Source organism: Chrysemys picta, chromosome 9 (genome assembly GCF_011386835.1).
Source record: "Chrysemys picta bellii isolate R12L10 chromosome 9, ASM1138683v2, whole genome shotgun sequence".
Taxonomy (NCBI): domain Eukaryota; kingdom Metazoa; phylum Chordata; order Testudines; family Emydidae; genus Chrysemys; species Chrysemys picta.
This window is the reverse complement of record NC_088799.1, coordinates 101,180,146-101,197,406: the sequence shown is the minus strand read 5'-3', so window position 1 is coordinate 101,197,406 and position 17,261 is coordinate 101,180,146. Positions and strand designations below refer to the sequence as shown.

The 17,261-nt window shown below is 48.2% G+C and overlaps 1 protein-coding gene across 1 annotated transcript in view; it reads right to left on the bottom strand.

The window, feature by feature from the left end:
* HS6ST2 (heparan sulfate 6-O-sulfotransferase 2) overlaps positions 1-16,075 on the bottom strand; it is a 224,211-nt gene extending 208,136 nt beyond the window's left edge. The window contains exon 1 of the mRNA XM_005301075.4: positions 14,540-16,075. Within this exon, the coding sequence (XP_005301132.3) occupies positions 14,540-15,048 (509 nt within the window). The 5' untranslated portion in view covers positions 15,049-16,075. The remainder of the gene's footprint in view (positions 1-14,539) is intronic.
* Between the last annotated feature and the right edge of the window lie 1,186 nt (positions 16,076-17,261).

Below are 17,261 nucleotides of genomic sequence, written 5' to 3'. Positions count from 1 at the left end.
CGAAGTCACACCCTGGCCCTGCTCCTGGAAATGGCTTGTGCAGACTGACTGGAGCCATCGCTCTGCTCAGAGGGGGGGGCTTTTCGCTCCTGTGTCTAGCTTCTTGGTTCGGACCCGGCTCGGTGTAGGGTGCTCCGCGCAGGTATGCGAGACCTAAAGTGGACACATAGCTGAGCATATGAGTTTCCCTGCCTTCTCTCCTCCCCTGGATTAAGGGGAACCAATCAAAGTTACTGGCGGGAAACTGCCTGAGTTTGCCCTTAAAACCAGACATTTTCTGATCAGACCCCCGGAGAAGGTCCTTGCTTTGCCACCTGGTCTGATCAGCTAGGGGTCTTTGGGGGGCCCTCTCCCCGCTCTCGTTTGTTTTTCAGCGTACCCCCCGTTTTTAAACTCCCCTCCCACGAACAACGAATTTGTGCCTGGAGATCTCCTGATTATTGTAAGCGAATCGAGCCCTCTCTGCGTCCTCTGATGCTGAAACTGCTGTTCCTGCTGCTGCTTTGGGGATTGGTGAGGAAAAACCTCTTGCACCCCCCCTTGTTCTAGCTGCTGGCTTCCTTTCCCCCGGCAGGCAGACCCAAGCTAACTCCTTGGTCTGTATCTGTAATCTGCTTCTAGTTCCGCAGCGCCCTTGCTGCTAGAAATAGTGCTTGTAGCCACCACTAGTTAAACACCCCCTCCCCCCCCCCGAAGCTGTATCCTGGGCACACACCACTCTGCCCTCTGGAACTACCCCTAGTATAAGGTGCACCCATTAGGTTAGGTTTAGCCTTTAGTCTAGATAAATTGTAATTTCATTTTGCATAGCTGTGGTTAAGTTAGGTTTAGAAAATTGCTTGCATTGTACTCTGTAAGTTAGGCTTAAAGAATTGCTGCATTGTGTTTTGTTACTTGCTAATTTGTGTAGTCTTGGTTAAGTTAAATCATAGATAAGATTTTGCTGTGTTCTGTATAATTGTCTCTCTACTGTTTAAACTTGCAGCCTGTCTGTTCTCTCTCTCGTAATCCCTCCCCCCACGTGCTCACCCTGCTCCTACTGCTGCCAAACCTCAATTGTATTACTGAAGTCTAGCATAAAACCCATTGGTTTCCCTTTTCCTCTCTAACACCCCCTCACATTTTACATTTACACCACTGTAACACATTTTTACCTAAAGTTGTTGGTTATTTAACACATTTTACCCATAACTGTTAGTTGGTTATATGCTGCTGTGACACACCCCTTACATAGAAACTGTTAGCTACCTGTTACATTTATACTTCAGTGTTAATTGGTTACCAACTGTATTGTGCCCCACTATTGAAACCCCCATCCTATTTACTAAAAGAAACCCCTCCCCAATTGTCTACCTTAACAAACCCCATACCCCTCACTATTAAATTTTCCCTGGTTTTGCATTTTCTTAATAAAGTTTATTTTACACCCCACCAGTGCAGTAGTTGTCCCCCAAGATCCCCTACCTGCTGGCAGGGTCACAGGGCAGGGGAACACACAGCTTTCCTGAAAGCGTACAAACCACAAAACCATTCCCTTCCCATATAGCCTGTGATGTCATGTAAGGAAAGAAACGAACGCTTCGGTTCTACTGTGAGCTGCGTGGGGGCAGATCCCTGCACCTGCTCAGCGCCCCAAAGTCAATGGCGCAGGATCGGGGCCTTACTTACTTAGTGGCCTCTCTAGCAATTGAGCCCACGACAAGTGAACGGTTGCCCCTTGTGTACTATTTCCGGGGAAAGGTGGAAAGTTATTTCATGCTGATTTCCAATGAAGTACAGAAAGCATTCTGAATAACATATTTGTTCACACCACATGAAGCGATCAGCCCTGGAATGGGCCAAGATGACTTCAGGGAATAGCTTTTCCCAGAAGCCTCTGCAAATAGATGACAAAAAAGGAAGATATCAAGAATGCATATATTAAGCTTCCCCATCCACAACTCCGCTTCAGCTGCAGCATTTAAAAACCCTGAAGTTTAGGTTTTCTACAGAGTTAAACTTTCCTCAGACTGTTGCCAAAATGATGTTTTCATGTTCAACTCCACAACAAAAGAGGTGACGTGAAAAACAGATTTCTAAGTTCTTTGGCTCTGATTAAAAAAAACAACAACACTTTTTTCAGTAGCATTTGATGCCAGTAATCTTTGTCCCTAATGCAAGGGACAGTCTAGGAAGATGAAACAATGCTACAGTATTTCACCTCCAATCTTTGGATATTTAGACCACAGATCTCATCCAACAAATAGTATTGTATCCACTGTGTCTTAAAAGAGGAGTACAGTAGCTGTTTAATCTCGATGGGAAGCCTGACAATATTTGATTCACCTCTTACCAAATGGAAGAAATGAAGGACTGCTCTTCAGGCTACTCAGACTTCCAAGAGCATCAGAACCTAACAATCCTTTTGATTATGGGAAATTAAGAGCATTGCTACCAAGATCTCATGAAAGACATCTCTTACATAGCACTTTTATTGAGATGAGCAAGGCTGTTTAATGCTGCAATATTATCTCTCTGTTAGCTGCATATATTTAGTTCATATCGCATCAAAAGTAGGATGAGCTGCTGGAAATAAAAAAAAAAGTCTGATTTGAGTCTCATCTTAATGAATCTTAGGACGTATCCAAGCACCTTGCTAATGATTTTTCGAGGCACTTTGGAATAAATGGAGATTTCACTCAAAGCGGTATACATGCAAAACAGATATTTTAAATGAATTCCATCTTTAAAGTGTAAATTCTATGAAGAGTCAAATTAGAAAAAAAAACCACTAGACGTTTTCTAATTGGCATTAACTCAAGCAACACTGTTTCATAATATATACTATATACTGTCCAGAGATATATGGAGAGCGAGCAAGCGTGCAAGAAAACCGCAACATTTTGAGTTAAGGTTTACCAATGATCTTCTAAGCACTTCAAAAACAGCAACCAAAAAATATTAAATGTTCAACATAGGGGGTTTTATTGGGAAAGACATGTAGAAGGAATTATGTATGCGATGTTTTCTCCAGCATTATAAACTTACATACAAAAAAATATTGCTTTGGCTTCATAGTCTCCCATTACTGAGTGCAATTATCTTTCATTAATTTTACAGAGTGTTCATAGTGGAAATTAAATCATTTCTTCATGTCTACTTAAGAAGAACTTTACTAGGTTAATCATTCATAAATACCAGAGTCTGCTACATATTACTCATCACAAATATGATTCATTTCAATAATGCCTGAATAATTTGGTGCTGCCCTATTACTCTCAGAACACACTGTACAATTGCCAGCATCAGCAAATCAATCTACAAAATAATCAGGCCGCCGTGCCTGCTCCCTAAAGAGTCTTCCCCGACAATGGAGAGATCAGAACAACAAACAGCTCACTTCTTACATGACAAAGACGAAGCATCCCGCCCAGCACACCTCTCCTATTGCTTTATCTTTACCATACCCTGAAATCCCAATAGCCAATAGAAATAAGCCTGGGTGTCTTTTAAATCATGTGTATTCTTGGCTTCGACGAGCAGGCAGCTCACAATCACATTTTATAATTACAGAGTCAAATCCTTATTCAGGCAGGAATCCCATGGGAATTCCACCCCCATACACTTGGCTTAGGATGGAAACAGACCCACAGTGGCTCGAGGCAGAGTCCTAGGACAGGGGGTTTTTTTGGTCTCACACAGATATGGGAGTCTTATATCTGACTCCATTTCCTCAAATGTCAATTCTTATTGCCATTTTATGATCTTGCATTTTAGCCTTTCAAGTATTAAAAAACAATGTACAAGGATAATTCCAAGCAAGGCAAAATAGCTTCACGGACTAACAGTGATCTCTAGTTAACTAAACAAAGCAAAGACTACAACATTTATGTAGTTAAGTGGTTTGATAAGAAACTAGGCAGATTTCCGCATTTTGTCTTGTCAGAAAGAATTCCAGCCGTAGCGTGCAGTAACTGCGGGACAGATCGGACATTGCAGAAATAAAGAAATGCAACTGAGGCTTTCATCAGAATGTTTCTGCAGCTGAAAGGGTGTTCTCACACGGACGTTAGCAGCAGATTTTTATACGATTACTCATTAGTCATTTTAAGAAAGATTCCAGCAGCACCAATAACCTTCAGAGACGTTAAACCAGATTATAACAATTTTACAATAAAGGGCCAAAATCTCAGAGATTTTGATTTCTTTTTCTTAAACAATCTCATCTCATTCAATGAAATTCTTTGACAATACCTAGAAAAATCATTTAAAAAGTAAACACTACCAAAAAATCCTTCAAATGCAACCAAAGCCCAAGTTAAACCCTCTCCATAAAACTTTCCTAGCACAGACAAGTTATAGGATACTTAAAGGAATACAACACAAATCACAAGACAACTGTATATTGAATTGTGCTGTATTAGATAGGTAAAACCAATTTAGTTGTATCCACAGTGCTAGAAGAAAGGTTCCATTCTTCAACGTAGCACTTTACTGAAAACAAGACTCCAAAGACAAGTTCTTTGGCAGTATTCAGTGGCCTTTTTAACCTGGCTCAAGGTAGCCTCGTTCTACCATTATAAAACCAAGTGATTTCAGAAAGCTCCACTCCCCGATTCGATTTCCTGCTGTAGGTTATTATTCCACTTTTGCGTACAGCTGCAATGATCTATAGGAGTTAATTTGAGCTGATTCTGTACTGAAGTACTGTCTTTATTATTACAGTTGCTGGAGAAAGTAAATTAATGCAGAGGATTGCACACAGAGGCCTAATCCATTTGATGTAAATCAATGCCCTGCACATCTAAATTGCTCTGCTTTCCTTCAGAAAAGTACATTGAAGTGATTCATTAGGCATTGAACTGTTCACAAGAAACAGGCCAATTCTCTTAGGGATCCCAGTGCATCTCTGCTAGTCAAATTTAAAAAGCAATCAAATCTACTAATAAGTCCTTTTTTCCCCACATTTACATCGGTGGAGAACATGATTCTTAACAATTCAGATTACATAAATGAGGGACAAATTAATCTCAGTTAATAGACGTCAGAATTGACGCTTGAGTTGCGAAACTTAAAACTGCCCATCTCTTAGAGCTGCTCTTGAGTTCAAAGTACATTTCATAAACCAGTAACAGAGGTTGCCAAGTTCAGAACGATGGCAAATTCTAAATATGGATTTGATGCAGAGTCTGCATGTATTTTGATCTTGTTTAAACTATCACTTATACCTGCATTTTAAGATTTAAAATCCTAGCAAAGCACAGAATGGGATCCAAAACACAAAATAAAGTGTTTTAGTGCAACAATATTATGAAGGAGTGTCTATGCTTCCACTTTAAAAGTACACATTTAATTTGCAAAACCAGCAACAGTATATCAGATATTTGACCAGTCCAAGAATCTGAAATTACACAACAAAGTTAGAGTTAAAGTTTGTAATCAAGACCGGGGAGGTTAGCTCTAAGGCCCCTACAATGGGATTAAGTTAACACTAATGAACAACCAGAGAATTTGTGTTTAAGGAAATAATTTCACCCTCAGAAGGCTAGTTATGACATGCCATATCAGCCCCATGGTCCCATAAGCTCAGCCAGGTCAGGCCTGGTCTGTAGTTGGATGGAGATCACCAAGGAAACCTAGATATTGCAGGAAGCAGAATTGGCCTTTCATTCATTACCCTCCCAGTACCCCACCAGTGCCCCAGCTGGAGCAGCTACCATCAGACTGAGACACCGAACCAAAACCCACCTGGTCACGAAGAGATCCCAATAACTGAATTGGTACTCTTGTATGTGAGATCTTCACGGCATCTCTTCGAATACTGTGTTGTATTAATTAGAATGCAAATAAATATTAAGTCGGTTTTTGAGAGTTTCCCATGGTGCTTGTCTCAAGAACAGGCATGTCAAATTCCAATTTACAGCAGGACACTACATCTGCTTGCTTAAAAATTACTCTGTCATTTCAACTGGAGAACATACTGTTAAGTTTCCCCTCCTAGAAACATTTGATCATTGCTAACAGAACAGCTGACATGTTCCAGCCCAGAAACTGCTGCACTTAGGGTACGTCTTCACTACCTGCTGGATCGGCGGGTAGCAATTGATCTATTGGGGATCAACTTATCGTGTCTAGTGAAAACGCGATAAAAATCGATCCCTGATCGCTCGGCCGTCGACTCCGGAAATCCACCGCGGTAAGAGGCGGAAGCGGAGTCGACAGCGGCACGGCAGCGGTCGACTCGCCGCCATCCTCACAGCCAGGTAAGTCGACCTAAAATACGCAACTTCAGCTACGCTATTCACATAGCTGAAGTTGCGTATATTAGGTCGACCCCCCCACCGCTCCCCCGTAATGCAGACCTAGCCTTAGTAATGACTGGGTGATCCAATATACTAAAACTCTATTACTGTGGAGTCCTTCTGGTTTAAAGGTGCTATATAAAATAAATACATTTACCTTAAAGTTATGTGTACCCACACAGGTGCGCCTTGTTCTTGTCTTCTCCATTTTTGTTTCCCTTCCGTGTGCCACTTCCCTTTTCCCTGTCTCCCCCGTTCTTTCTCCTTTCTACCTATTGTTTTCTATAGTCAGAGATCACATAAGATACAAAGGAAAGACAGCTACTAAATCACATTCAATCCAGGGCCCAAAAAGTAACCAGACACCTATTGTCCAGAGGACGAACCCTACTAGCCAGGGATAGTTACAAGACATGATGGTGAGCAGACCCCAGAGCAATGCCCCGGCGAGAGAAACAGTCCTTGTCGAGCCTAATCTGGGAGCAGCAGCTTTGGTGAGACGGTGCCTAACATGAACCCTACGCAACCCTGCTCGACTTTTAGAAATACTTTTTGCCAGGACTGTGACCCCCAACCTCACCCCACTTAAAGCAGTAAGCCCAGCTTAAAGGCACCATCGCTGGTAATAATTTCTGCTGTTAGGCATTTGATACGTTTGGCACGTTCATTTCTACCCATCCCCCACCCCCCAGGTCCCAACACACAGCCTCACCACCACTATTTCGGACAGAGTGGCTCGTCTCTGACCCCCTACTTCTCCTACAGCTTCCCGGGAAGGGGCTTATACTGTGCACCCTCCCATCCCCCTAGGGGAAGAGAATCAAAGCTTAGCACTGATTTAGTGATACTGTTGGCCATATAGTCCTGTAGGCAGTCAGCTATCACGGCAATGAGCAAAATATAAATGCGACTTATTGTGAGTAAACAAGGCCCCCGAAACCTCAGTGGATTTGCTAGAGGTGTCTGTTTTACAGCTTTCTCCAGTCCAGATTGACTCCTATGAAGAGCATTCATCTTTCTATGCAAAATTGACATGAATTTTCTGCAGTACAATTGGTTCCAAGCCCATCTCCCGGGATGACAGGATATAGTGGCAGGCACATAACAGGACTCTTAGAAATACTCAAGCGTGCAATCACCCAGTTCTGTATTTTGATCCAAGACTGGCTAGCAAATGTAGCTTCTGCTAGCAACCTTCATCCTGGCATGGCTCTTTCATTTCAGGCCCTGCCAACTGTCCAAGCTGCAAAGACTCTGGCATCACCACAGAGAAACCCCCAAATATACAGAATTTAGGGTAGAGAGAGAGATGCCTTTCCAGACAGCATATGGGTTGACCTAGTCATTATCGAAAACAAGCATGCTTCTATCTTAAAATATACACTTGGAACTTTGAGACAAGATTTTTCTGTCTCTAATGCAATTTCATATGCAGTAATGGAAAGTGCTTCTCCCTCTCCCTCCCAAAAAATAAGAAAAAGGATTTGGTTGGTTGTAAAGGCCTCCGATGGCTTCCACCCAATGTCGTAGTAGTAAGGTGCTAGCGTCAGAGACTTTCTGAAATCCAGCACCTGCTAAAGCCGGTGAGCCTGATTACAGTTCAAGAAGTTTCCAATTGATAAACAGTGTAAAATTTTTTCCCATATAAAAGTTCAGGATTTCAGGTAGAATATGGCAAACTTATTTCTCGCTCCCCCTTTTTATTAGACGTTCTAGAAGCTAAAGCAACTGGCCTTTCAGTTCCTTCCCATCTGGTATTGTATGTGATACTGCCTATATCAGAAGCAATGCATCACACGCAAACAGCACCGACTAACTTTGCAGGTATCCGTTTCTGGATCTGCACAAATGCCCTGTTACATTATTCAGTCTAAACACAAGCGCTTTGTTTTTAACAACTGTGCCACTGGATTTATTACCGTAGACAAGCGAGGTAGATACTTTCCATAATAATTAGCCATGGCTGCAAAGGATCTCGATTCAGCGTCTCTCACGCACAGTTACTTTGGCCCCTGCTTCAGCTCTCTGTGCCAAAGGCTTTGAGACTTCCCCGATCAATCAAGTGACCCAAGTCAGGCAGGCAGTCATGACCTGGAAAAGGTACATTTCTCCCCTTTCACCACAGATGCCAGGCAGCTTGGACAATCCCCGGACAATAGATGGCACCACTCACGAACTTAGATATCTGAATCACAAGGAGAGGGCCCAGCCTCCCCTACCCCTGGCCAGCTCTGAGAGGAGACTCGCAGCCGCCACCACCTCCACTCCCGGCCATGCCCAAGACAGCAGCATCGCCTACACGGGAGGCAACAGGCTAGGGTGCCGGCATCCCATCCCAAGAAAGGTGGTGCCAGGGTCCCGGTGCTGTGGGCTGGGAGTAGGGGCCCCGATGCTTCCTCCTGCCCCTGGGGAGCAGCAGCAGGGTGAGGGCTGCAGCCCGGATACTGGGGCTTCCCAGGGGGAACGTGGGCATCGGAGACCTGCCGGGCTACATGGTACTTCCCCCCCTGCGCTCTCCAGGCTGCACTCTGCCCTAGCACCAGGAGCCCAGGCTTGGCACATCTCAGCGCTTCCTTCCCTGGCTGCAGGCCCGCACACCTGCCTGCAGCCGGCTCTACCTTCTGGAAGTCATGCCCACAGAGCACCCTAAGCCCCATCATCTTCACCACCACAGGACAGGTGCCCTACTAGAGCGGGGTCCTCTCCCTGGGCCCCTTCCATTGGAAAACTCCGCTTGCACCCCTGCCAGTCCCAGCCAGATGCAACTCTGGGGAACGGAACAACAGCCCCTGCTTCTCCCCAGCGCTGCTGCACCTGCTTCAGCAGCAGCTCCACCTCACGGGAGCAGGAGGAAACCGAGAGAAGCCCGTGTTCCTCCCCCATGCAGCCCAGCCACTGCAAGTCTATGGGGGAAGCTGTCAGAGACAGAAGCTTCAGCCCCTAGCTCCCCCAGCTGGCACGTTCTTGGGCAGGAAGAGAAAACGCTTGGAAAGAAGGGTCCTCGGCATCCCAGTCACAGAGGCCAACTGGTGATAGGAACCTACAGGAGTGTCCTCACCCTGCTCCAGGAGCTGCAAGATTCCTGAGATAAGGGGATGGGGAGGGGCCAGTAGAGACAGGGGAAGAGGAAGCACCAGATAATACAGGGAGGGAGGTCAAGAAGGGAAGGGAGCACAGGGAACCTGGTACAGGGGGAGCGCAGAGCACCAGGGTCAGAGGGGAGCAGAGGATACAGAAAATGGCTGGGACCCAAAAGAAAGAACTCGCAAGATGAGAGACAAGCCATTCCCTGCCCCCTCCCACTATCCATCTTCTCCCCCCCCCTCCCCACACACACACACACACACACCAGGGTGCAGAGGGGGTGAAGAGAAAAGGAAAAAAGCCAAACTGAGCTGGGGAGCGAAGCCAAGTTTTTTTGGCTATGGAACCAGCTGTCACCAGTCAGCACCCTAGAAGCCAAAAGTAACTCACTGCCTCCATTATTCTAACTCCCCACCCCCCACCCCACCGCCCGTTCAGAAAACAGCCTCTTAGCTCAGGGCTTCCAGTGCCAGGACCAAGCCTGCTTCTTCCAAAAGAGAGGCCAGGCCAACATAGCCCTGCTCTGTGCCTTCAAGTCATCAGAGGTGGGCAAGGCGGTCCCCCTTCCACCCGACTTCACTAGGGCAGCTTGTAACCCGTGTGCTGGGAATCCAACGTCCCCTGCCAGCTCCAGTCAGCCCACAGCGTCGTGTTTATACGGGGAGGCGGGGGAAGCCCCAGTGTATTAAAAAAGCTGTATTCTGCCTCCCTCCCCACTGCAGCATTTCTGTGGTAAGACACAACTACTTTAGAATACCGCGGTCCTGCCACGAGCCAGCAAGGGGGTTCAGTGAGAGCAGGAGACGGGCCGGGAGGTGAGCGGCCGTAGCAACGTACAAGCCGGGAGAAGGTTTGATACAGGGGCCGGGGGGGCAGGGATAGAGCAGCAGGCAGGAAATGGGCAGCGCTAGTTGGACAGAGGGCTGGTCGGGGAAAAGCACCTCCTAGGAGCGATGGTTTGGAAGGATTTCAGACGCAGCCGCTGTTAGGAGAGGGCAGGGTCAATCAGGTGGAATCGAAGCTGAAGAGCTGGGGCTGCACAGGTGATGGGCCCAGCAGGAGCTGGGGAGAGGGGTTTCCAGGGGGGAAGCGAAGCGGGGCTGGAGGTGCCGCCGGGAGACTCCACCAAAAGTAGTTGGCGCAGGCCCAGAGATCGAGCAGAGGAAGCGGCCTCCGACGAGGGTGACAGCCGACACTACGGTGGCAGGGCTTTGACTGAAGGCGGCCTTTGCAGGACACTGAACTGCTGCCATAGGGCTGCAGCGCTTGTGCCCTCAAACCGTTTCCCGCTGCGTTTCTGTGGTGACACAGTCTGTTAATGCTCTGCAGTTTCCCTCCCCCTCTTCTCACTCCAGGCAGAGATACAGCCTTCTGTTTTCCCGTCAGGACTAATTCCATTATCAAGGAAATAATTTCCAAGATGATCCACATAAGCTCTAAAGCTCTCTTCATTTTCATTCAAATGAAAGTTCTCAGGTACACTACAGCCATTTTCATAGGCCTGTCTGGAACTTACTGTTTTCTTTCTTAGGGATCCAATTAACTAGGATTCTTCCAGGAACTAATCAGACCTCTTGTAGCTGATCTAACTGGATCAGACCTTTGTTGCTAAGTATTTGCTGCTGCGTCTTAGATAATTACAGAGCACCCATTTGGATTTTGGATCTCAACAAAACATTCAACTTTTGAACAAGGGAGAGACTGCCAAAGAGCGACACGTCAAGACAGTAATCTAACCAGCTGAGAAGCAAGCATACTTTTAGCAGTTTCTCAGCCCAGAACCCTCTTCTGACTAACTGAATACAGATGCAGACTAGAATATTAGTTGAAACAATGAGCAGTCATGTGTCCATTCCCAGGCATTTCTAGGAAATAAGAATACTGCCAGTTGCATTGGGCAAATTCAGACCAGATGTACACATGTGCAATACTATTAAAGTGAGAATCTCAGTTTTGTAAGTGTGTATCAGTCTTGTTAGCCATATATACATACCACGTATCTGAGCACTGATTTGGACTGCTGATTCCAATTTAGCCCATGTGTTTACACTGAGATTATTCACCATTACAACAGCAGTGCACTGGGCAAAGCACATACCTAATTATTATTAACACTTCTCTAGCTCCTCTCCAAATCTAAATTCAGAATGGAGCTATTCTGTCCAACAAGTTTTTATATTTACGTCTGATGTTGGTGCTCGGAGGTCAGCTAATCACTCATCAGCTGGTCATTGCAATAGCACCCAATAAATTAATGCAAGAGAATAAAATGGAGGATTTGAAGGGACTATTGTTTATTTAAAAGATCTCTCGTGTTCCTGTATTTTTAACCTTTAGAAGTTACAGCCCAATTAACTGCTTATCAAGACATTATTTGAAAGAATAACTAGCTATTAAGCAGGCTGGGGTAATGATTTTTTAAAATTACAGAGCAACATCATTTAGAAGCTTTGTAAAGAACAGGCCTCTACTAACTGTAGTGGTATCAGAGCTTTGGGGGGATTTTGCCCCACTCCCCCACCATTCAGCTGTGGCCTAATGGCTTGTGATCAATCACCACTCCGAAGTCACAGGTGATGCGGATGTACTGTTCAGTTCTGCTGGATGGAGAATCCATTGTTCTGTTTTGAATGATCTAGTCATATACACGTTCACAAGCCAGCTCGTGTTCCTGTTTTGAATTGGAGGGTTTTCAGTAATTCAGCAGGAAAAACACAGGTGAGCTCAACCAAAACCCCATATGAAAAACACCCACCTTACGCTTTATGGGCAGGTGGCGGGATTAATAGCCAGGCTCAGATCCAGATTATTAGTTGGCAGCTGAGCCCTGGCTCCATAAAGGGCAGGACCAAAACCCTGTAATATGGGACTAGCCTTTGTCTTTGGGGGCAGGGGTGAATCAAGGGCAAGGAATCCCACGTCTCAATTAGAATTTTGCAGACTGGGCCCATTTCAATTAGAAGCTATTCAACAAAACTGGAGTGATCCCTTGTTGTATATTTCCATTGATGTTTCCCCCCAAGAAGCAACACATATTTACAAAACAGGTAAAACAAATTCCATAAACGGATGGTTTGGAAGGTTCATGATCCCAATAGGACTCTGCAGCTAACCCAGTGGTAGAGCCAGAGGAACTAATTCTTAATGTTAATGAGATTGAATGAAATGTAAAAGCAGTAGGGAAAACAAAGAATAAGAATCCTAACAGATAAAAGTCTTTTAAAAAGCCTCACCTTGGATACAGGAAGATAATGACGCTAATCATTTTTCTACTAGATGGCAGTGTAGCGTCACCCTGTATAAAACAAATTCTAAAAAGAAACTGCATTCTATTTCAAATGAATTTGTGCTCAGACTTGACTGCTCAGATAATGTGAAATATAACTATACCCCCCGTTGCAAGGGCACCGGACATTAGTTTAATAGTGACATAAGACTTTAATTCTCTGAGAAATGAGAAGCCAAGATATGAAAGGAAAAAGACTCCATAGCCCGCTCTTACACACTATACCATATTCCAAGCCATACCGCGACATGTTCCAAGCTACAAATGTACAAGCTTTTTAATATGTCACAACTGACTACCTAGGATATAATCAACAGATCTTTCACAATAGCTGAAACAGGCTGTCATTGTTTAGAATGAGAATAATTCCCCTGATCTCTTTAAAAGGAGATAACCCCATTGAAATATCAAAACGGCAATAGCTCATGTTCACAACTTCAGGACAAGGTACACGGATGAAGAAAATGTTAGAAGTAACCAAATTTCTGAATGTAAATCCAAAATAAACAAAGTTAGAGCAGAAGGAGAACCCAAAGGATAGCAAGTAACACATTCAGCCTTGCTTTGCATAGCACAGTGTTTGTTTATGCTGAACTCAAGGCATATAAAAATGCTGCAGGTCACAAACATGCTGAAAATAGCATTATTTATGGTCTAGTTAGAGGCAGTGGCACCTTTATAAGAAGGCAGCTCAGTACACTAGGTCCATCTGCAATAAAGAGCAGCAAGAAGATCATTGGACTGATTTTAGACATGCTGAGCAGAGGGGCTCAGGACTTGAGGGGGAGGGAATCAGGTCCCATGTGGACATTAATAACAATGAGATTCTAATGATCAGGATCAGTAACTCAGACTTCCTATCAGGTATTCACGGAGATCTTTATAAATGCCACAGCAAAATCTCATTTAAAACATTCATCTCACAGCAGAGTGATCCGGCAGGTTTGATTCTCGTCAGCAATTTACAGCAAGCTAAACTTGCTGCAGAATTCCCCCATCCAGTCAGTTTTAAACCGGTGGCGGAGCTCTACCTTAAACCCTATGCTTTATCCCACCCAAGCTCTCTCTGCAGTTGTAGGGTTGGCGTTTTGTCCTATTGTGTTCGGTTGTGACTGAGTGCTTGCCTAGTCGCAGCTGATCTGTGTACTTGGTACTAGATATCTGGTTGCATTAACACATCAAAGCAATCCAGGGAGCGTTATCTCGCTGTAGCTAGAATACAGGGCTGCCCATTCCTGATGGTAGCACCCTGCAACAATGACAAATCTTTAAGACCAACAACTGTGCTTAGCATTACAATGGCGTGGGCTCAAACTGGAAGCTATTCCCAGGGTTGCTCCAAACACCGTGCACAGACAAAGCAAATTATGCTGAAAAAAATAGGATGACTCAGAGAAGCACTTTTTCTGGGCTCCCTGAAATTTGGGTCAGGCTGCAATAAAAATGGCATTTAAACAGCCGAGACAAGTAGCTCTCTGCTCTTTGTGTTCAGTAGCTGTTCTGCTGCGGTAGCACACGGTGACAAGCCAACGGTACAATGCCTGAGAAAGAAAAGCCTGGGATCCCTTTAGCTGGATAGAGGGATTGAGATCTGGTCTCTCTCTACACGCAGATATTGCGGGGCAGGAAAGAAGGGGGGAAAGTGAACCCAGGGTACAATCAGAGCTGGAGGTTCACAGTCCCTAGATCTTTACGGTCCAGGGGGAAATTCCTTGGCACCCTCCCGGTGCTGGAAGGGGCACTGCTGAAAAACAGGCGGCCTTGCAGCCCATTTTTCGGGGGAGACTAGGGGCGGGGGGAGGCTTTGCATCCGCGGAGCGCCCCAGCAGAGCGCAGCCTACCCAGGCGCAAAGCCAGGCCAGGTGCAAGGCTGGGGGCCCGGGCTCACCTGGATGGTCTGCGCTTGACTTCTCTCTTGCTGTCCACCACGGCCGGGACGCAGTTGGTGAGCTCGGTCCAGTCGGCGTGCAATCCACAGCTCCAGCCGGTGGAGAAGCGGGAGAAGAGCCAGGTCTCCCGCTTGCCCGGCCGGTGGCAGGTGCATTTCTTCTGGCCGGCTTTGCACTCGCAGGGCTGCTCCAGTTGGATGTTGCGCACCAGGTGCCGGCCGAAGGTGGTGCCGCCCGTCTTCTGGATGTGCAGGAAGACGATCAGGTCGTCGCCCTTGATGTTGAAATCCACCCGCCGCAGCAGGTCGCGCCCGGAGAAGTTGAAGCGGGGCACGAAGCGGGCCGGGGTCTCGTCCTCCGCCCGGTAGGGGTCTGCCAGCGAGGGGCTGAAGGCGTGCAGCCGGAGCAGCTGGCACTCGGGGCCCGGGCACACGTACTGCAGCACCAGCACGGCGAAGAGGAAGAGCATCACCAGGGCCAGCAGCAGCTTGTTGGAGCGATCCTCCATGGCGAGCGCGGGGCGCCCGGCGCAGGCTGCGCTCACTGCCCGCGCCGGCAGCACCCCGGGGCGCCCTGCGCCCGCCGCCCAGCCCCGGCCGCCGCCTCCATCCGCCCGGCTCCCCGCCCGCCTTCCCGGCAGCCTCAGCAGCGCGGCGCCCTCCGCCCCTGCGCCCGGAGCCGGGAGCCTCCCTCCGCCGCCGCCTCCTCCCCTGCACCCGGGGAGCCTCCCTCCGCCGCCTCCGCCCCTGCAGCCGGGACCTCCCTCCGCCGCGCCCGGGGAACCTCCCCTGCAGCCGGGGAGCCGGGACCGCCCCCTGCCCCGGGAGATGCGGAGCCTGGGCAACGGGACCCTTCTCCCGGCTCCAGCCCGGCCCTGCAGTCCCCTCCCTTCCCCCGCCGCGCCGGGCCCGGCTCGGCCCCTCCCCGCCCACCGCGGCTCCTCCCGCTCCGGCTCCGGCTCCGCCCCGGGCTCCGGCTCCCGAGCCCCGCTGCCGGGAGAGCGGTGCAAGGCCGGCGGGCTGCCCAGGGCCGGGCACGGCGGAGCGGGGCGAGCCCTGCGGGAGGGCTGCAAGTCCTGCCTTCTCCGGGCCCCATCTGCCCAGGCAGCCCCCAGCCGCGGGGCCCCGGAGGAGGAGGAGGAGGAGGAGGAGGAGGAGGGGGGGGGCTCAGAACCGACCTGCGAAACGCCCCTGCCCCAGAGAGACCCTTTTCCCTCCCCCACTCCTCGGCTCAGGGCCTCTTCCCAGTCCCCAGCGGGCCCACTGCCTCCTTCTTCCCACCCTCTGCTGCTTTCCTCTCACCCGCCTAGCACCCTATGCCTCTGCCCTGGTAAGGTATGTCTACACGGCCCAGTCCGGCTGGGCTCTGATTCAGATTTAAGTCCAAGCCTCCCCCCGGGAATTAGTCTGACTGGAGCAGGAACCTCTCTGGAGTCAGGCCCACAGAGCCTGCTAGGGGGTGGGTGGGTTATAGGCCAGCTCTGGGGGGCCACTGCTATCCCCCACTCCCATGGGGCTGTGCTTCCCAGCCCTTCCCTTCCAACACCTGCCAGACCTCCTGGTTTAAAAACAGCTGCTGAGCATTAACCCTTTATTTCCACCTGGCCTGCTCACCTGCAAGCAACAAACACAGGCAGCGTTAACCCGTACGCCGTAAGGTGACGTCCTGACTCAGGGTAGCCAGAGAAACCCAGCTGGATTCTGCTTTCATAAGCCAGGGCAACAAGGGCTAAGCGGGGTCCCCGAGAATAGCAGTGGGGACGCTCCATTTATAACAATGTCATTCGCTGGGAATAATGTCCTAGCTGGTCCCTGAAAGTAAAGTCCTGCTCTCCAGAATACCCTGGCATTGCGCACCCTGCCAGTGCATCCAACTATAGTGTGCATGAATCTCTCCCTGTGGTCAACCAGGACCTGCGTAGCACAGGAGAAGTGCCTTTGTGGTTGATGTAGTCATGTGCTCTTTACAGAGAGCAAGCTGTCGGCACATAACTCCCATCGATAGCCCCTGCACAGTTTGGAAAGCCAGCAGTGATTTCAGGGGCAGTTGTAATGCCAGCCATCTTTGGATACATCACAGTCCTGATCATCTCACAAACCTCTGCCGTAACTGATTTGCCAACTCCAAACTGGTTAGCTACTGACCGGTAGCATTCTGGGATAGCCAGCTTCCAGGTGGGTGTAGCTACCTGCTTCTGGACCGGTGTGGCTTCCCTCCTGGGGTGTGGTGGCATTGGAAGGCCGGGACAATCTGATCTCAAAGCTCCAGGAATGTATGATTCCTCATGCGAAACTTCTGTCATCCCAGGTCCACACGACAGTGTGCTCTCCTCAGCCTGTGCTCGTGGCCCTGCTCCAGAAGCGCTGAACAGCCTGGGTCAGAGCTGGCACGTCAGTATTCCCCTCCAAGAGATGCCTTCAGCAGTTCAAAAACTGCTCCTGAAATATCCACCAGCGTCTCACAGATGATTCACCTTGTGTCCCAAAATAGGACTGAGAGCATGAGGTAGGGAAGTTCTTTCACCAGAGCAGGATCCGGGAGGGTAGGGACACAAAATGGCTCAACGGGGGTGGCTCACTTCTGGTCACCTCCCACGGGACGGCAGCCACAGACGCTGAAGTTCTGACTTGGGCCTGCATAGTGCAGAATGGACGTGCCAACATGGCATCCACTGCAACATGAGTGTGCAAGCACCGGCTTAGATGCTCACTTCCAACTACC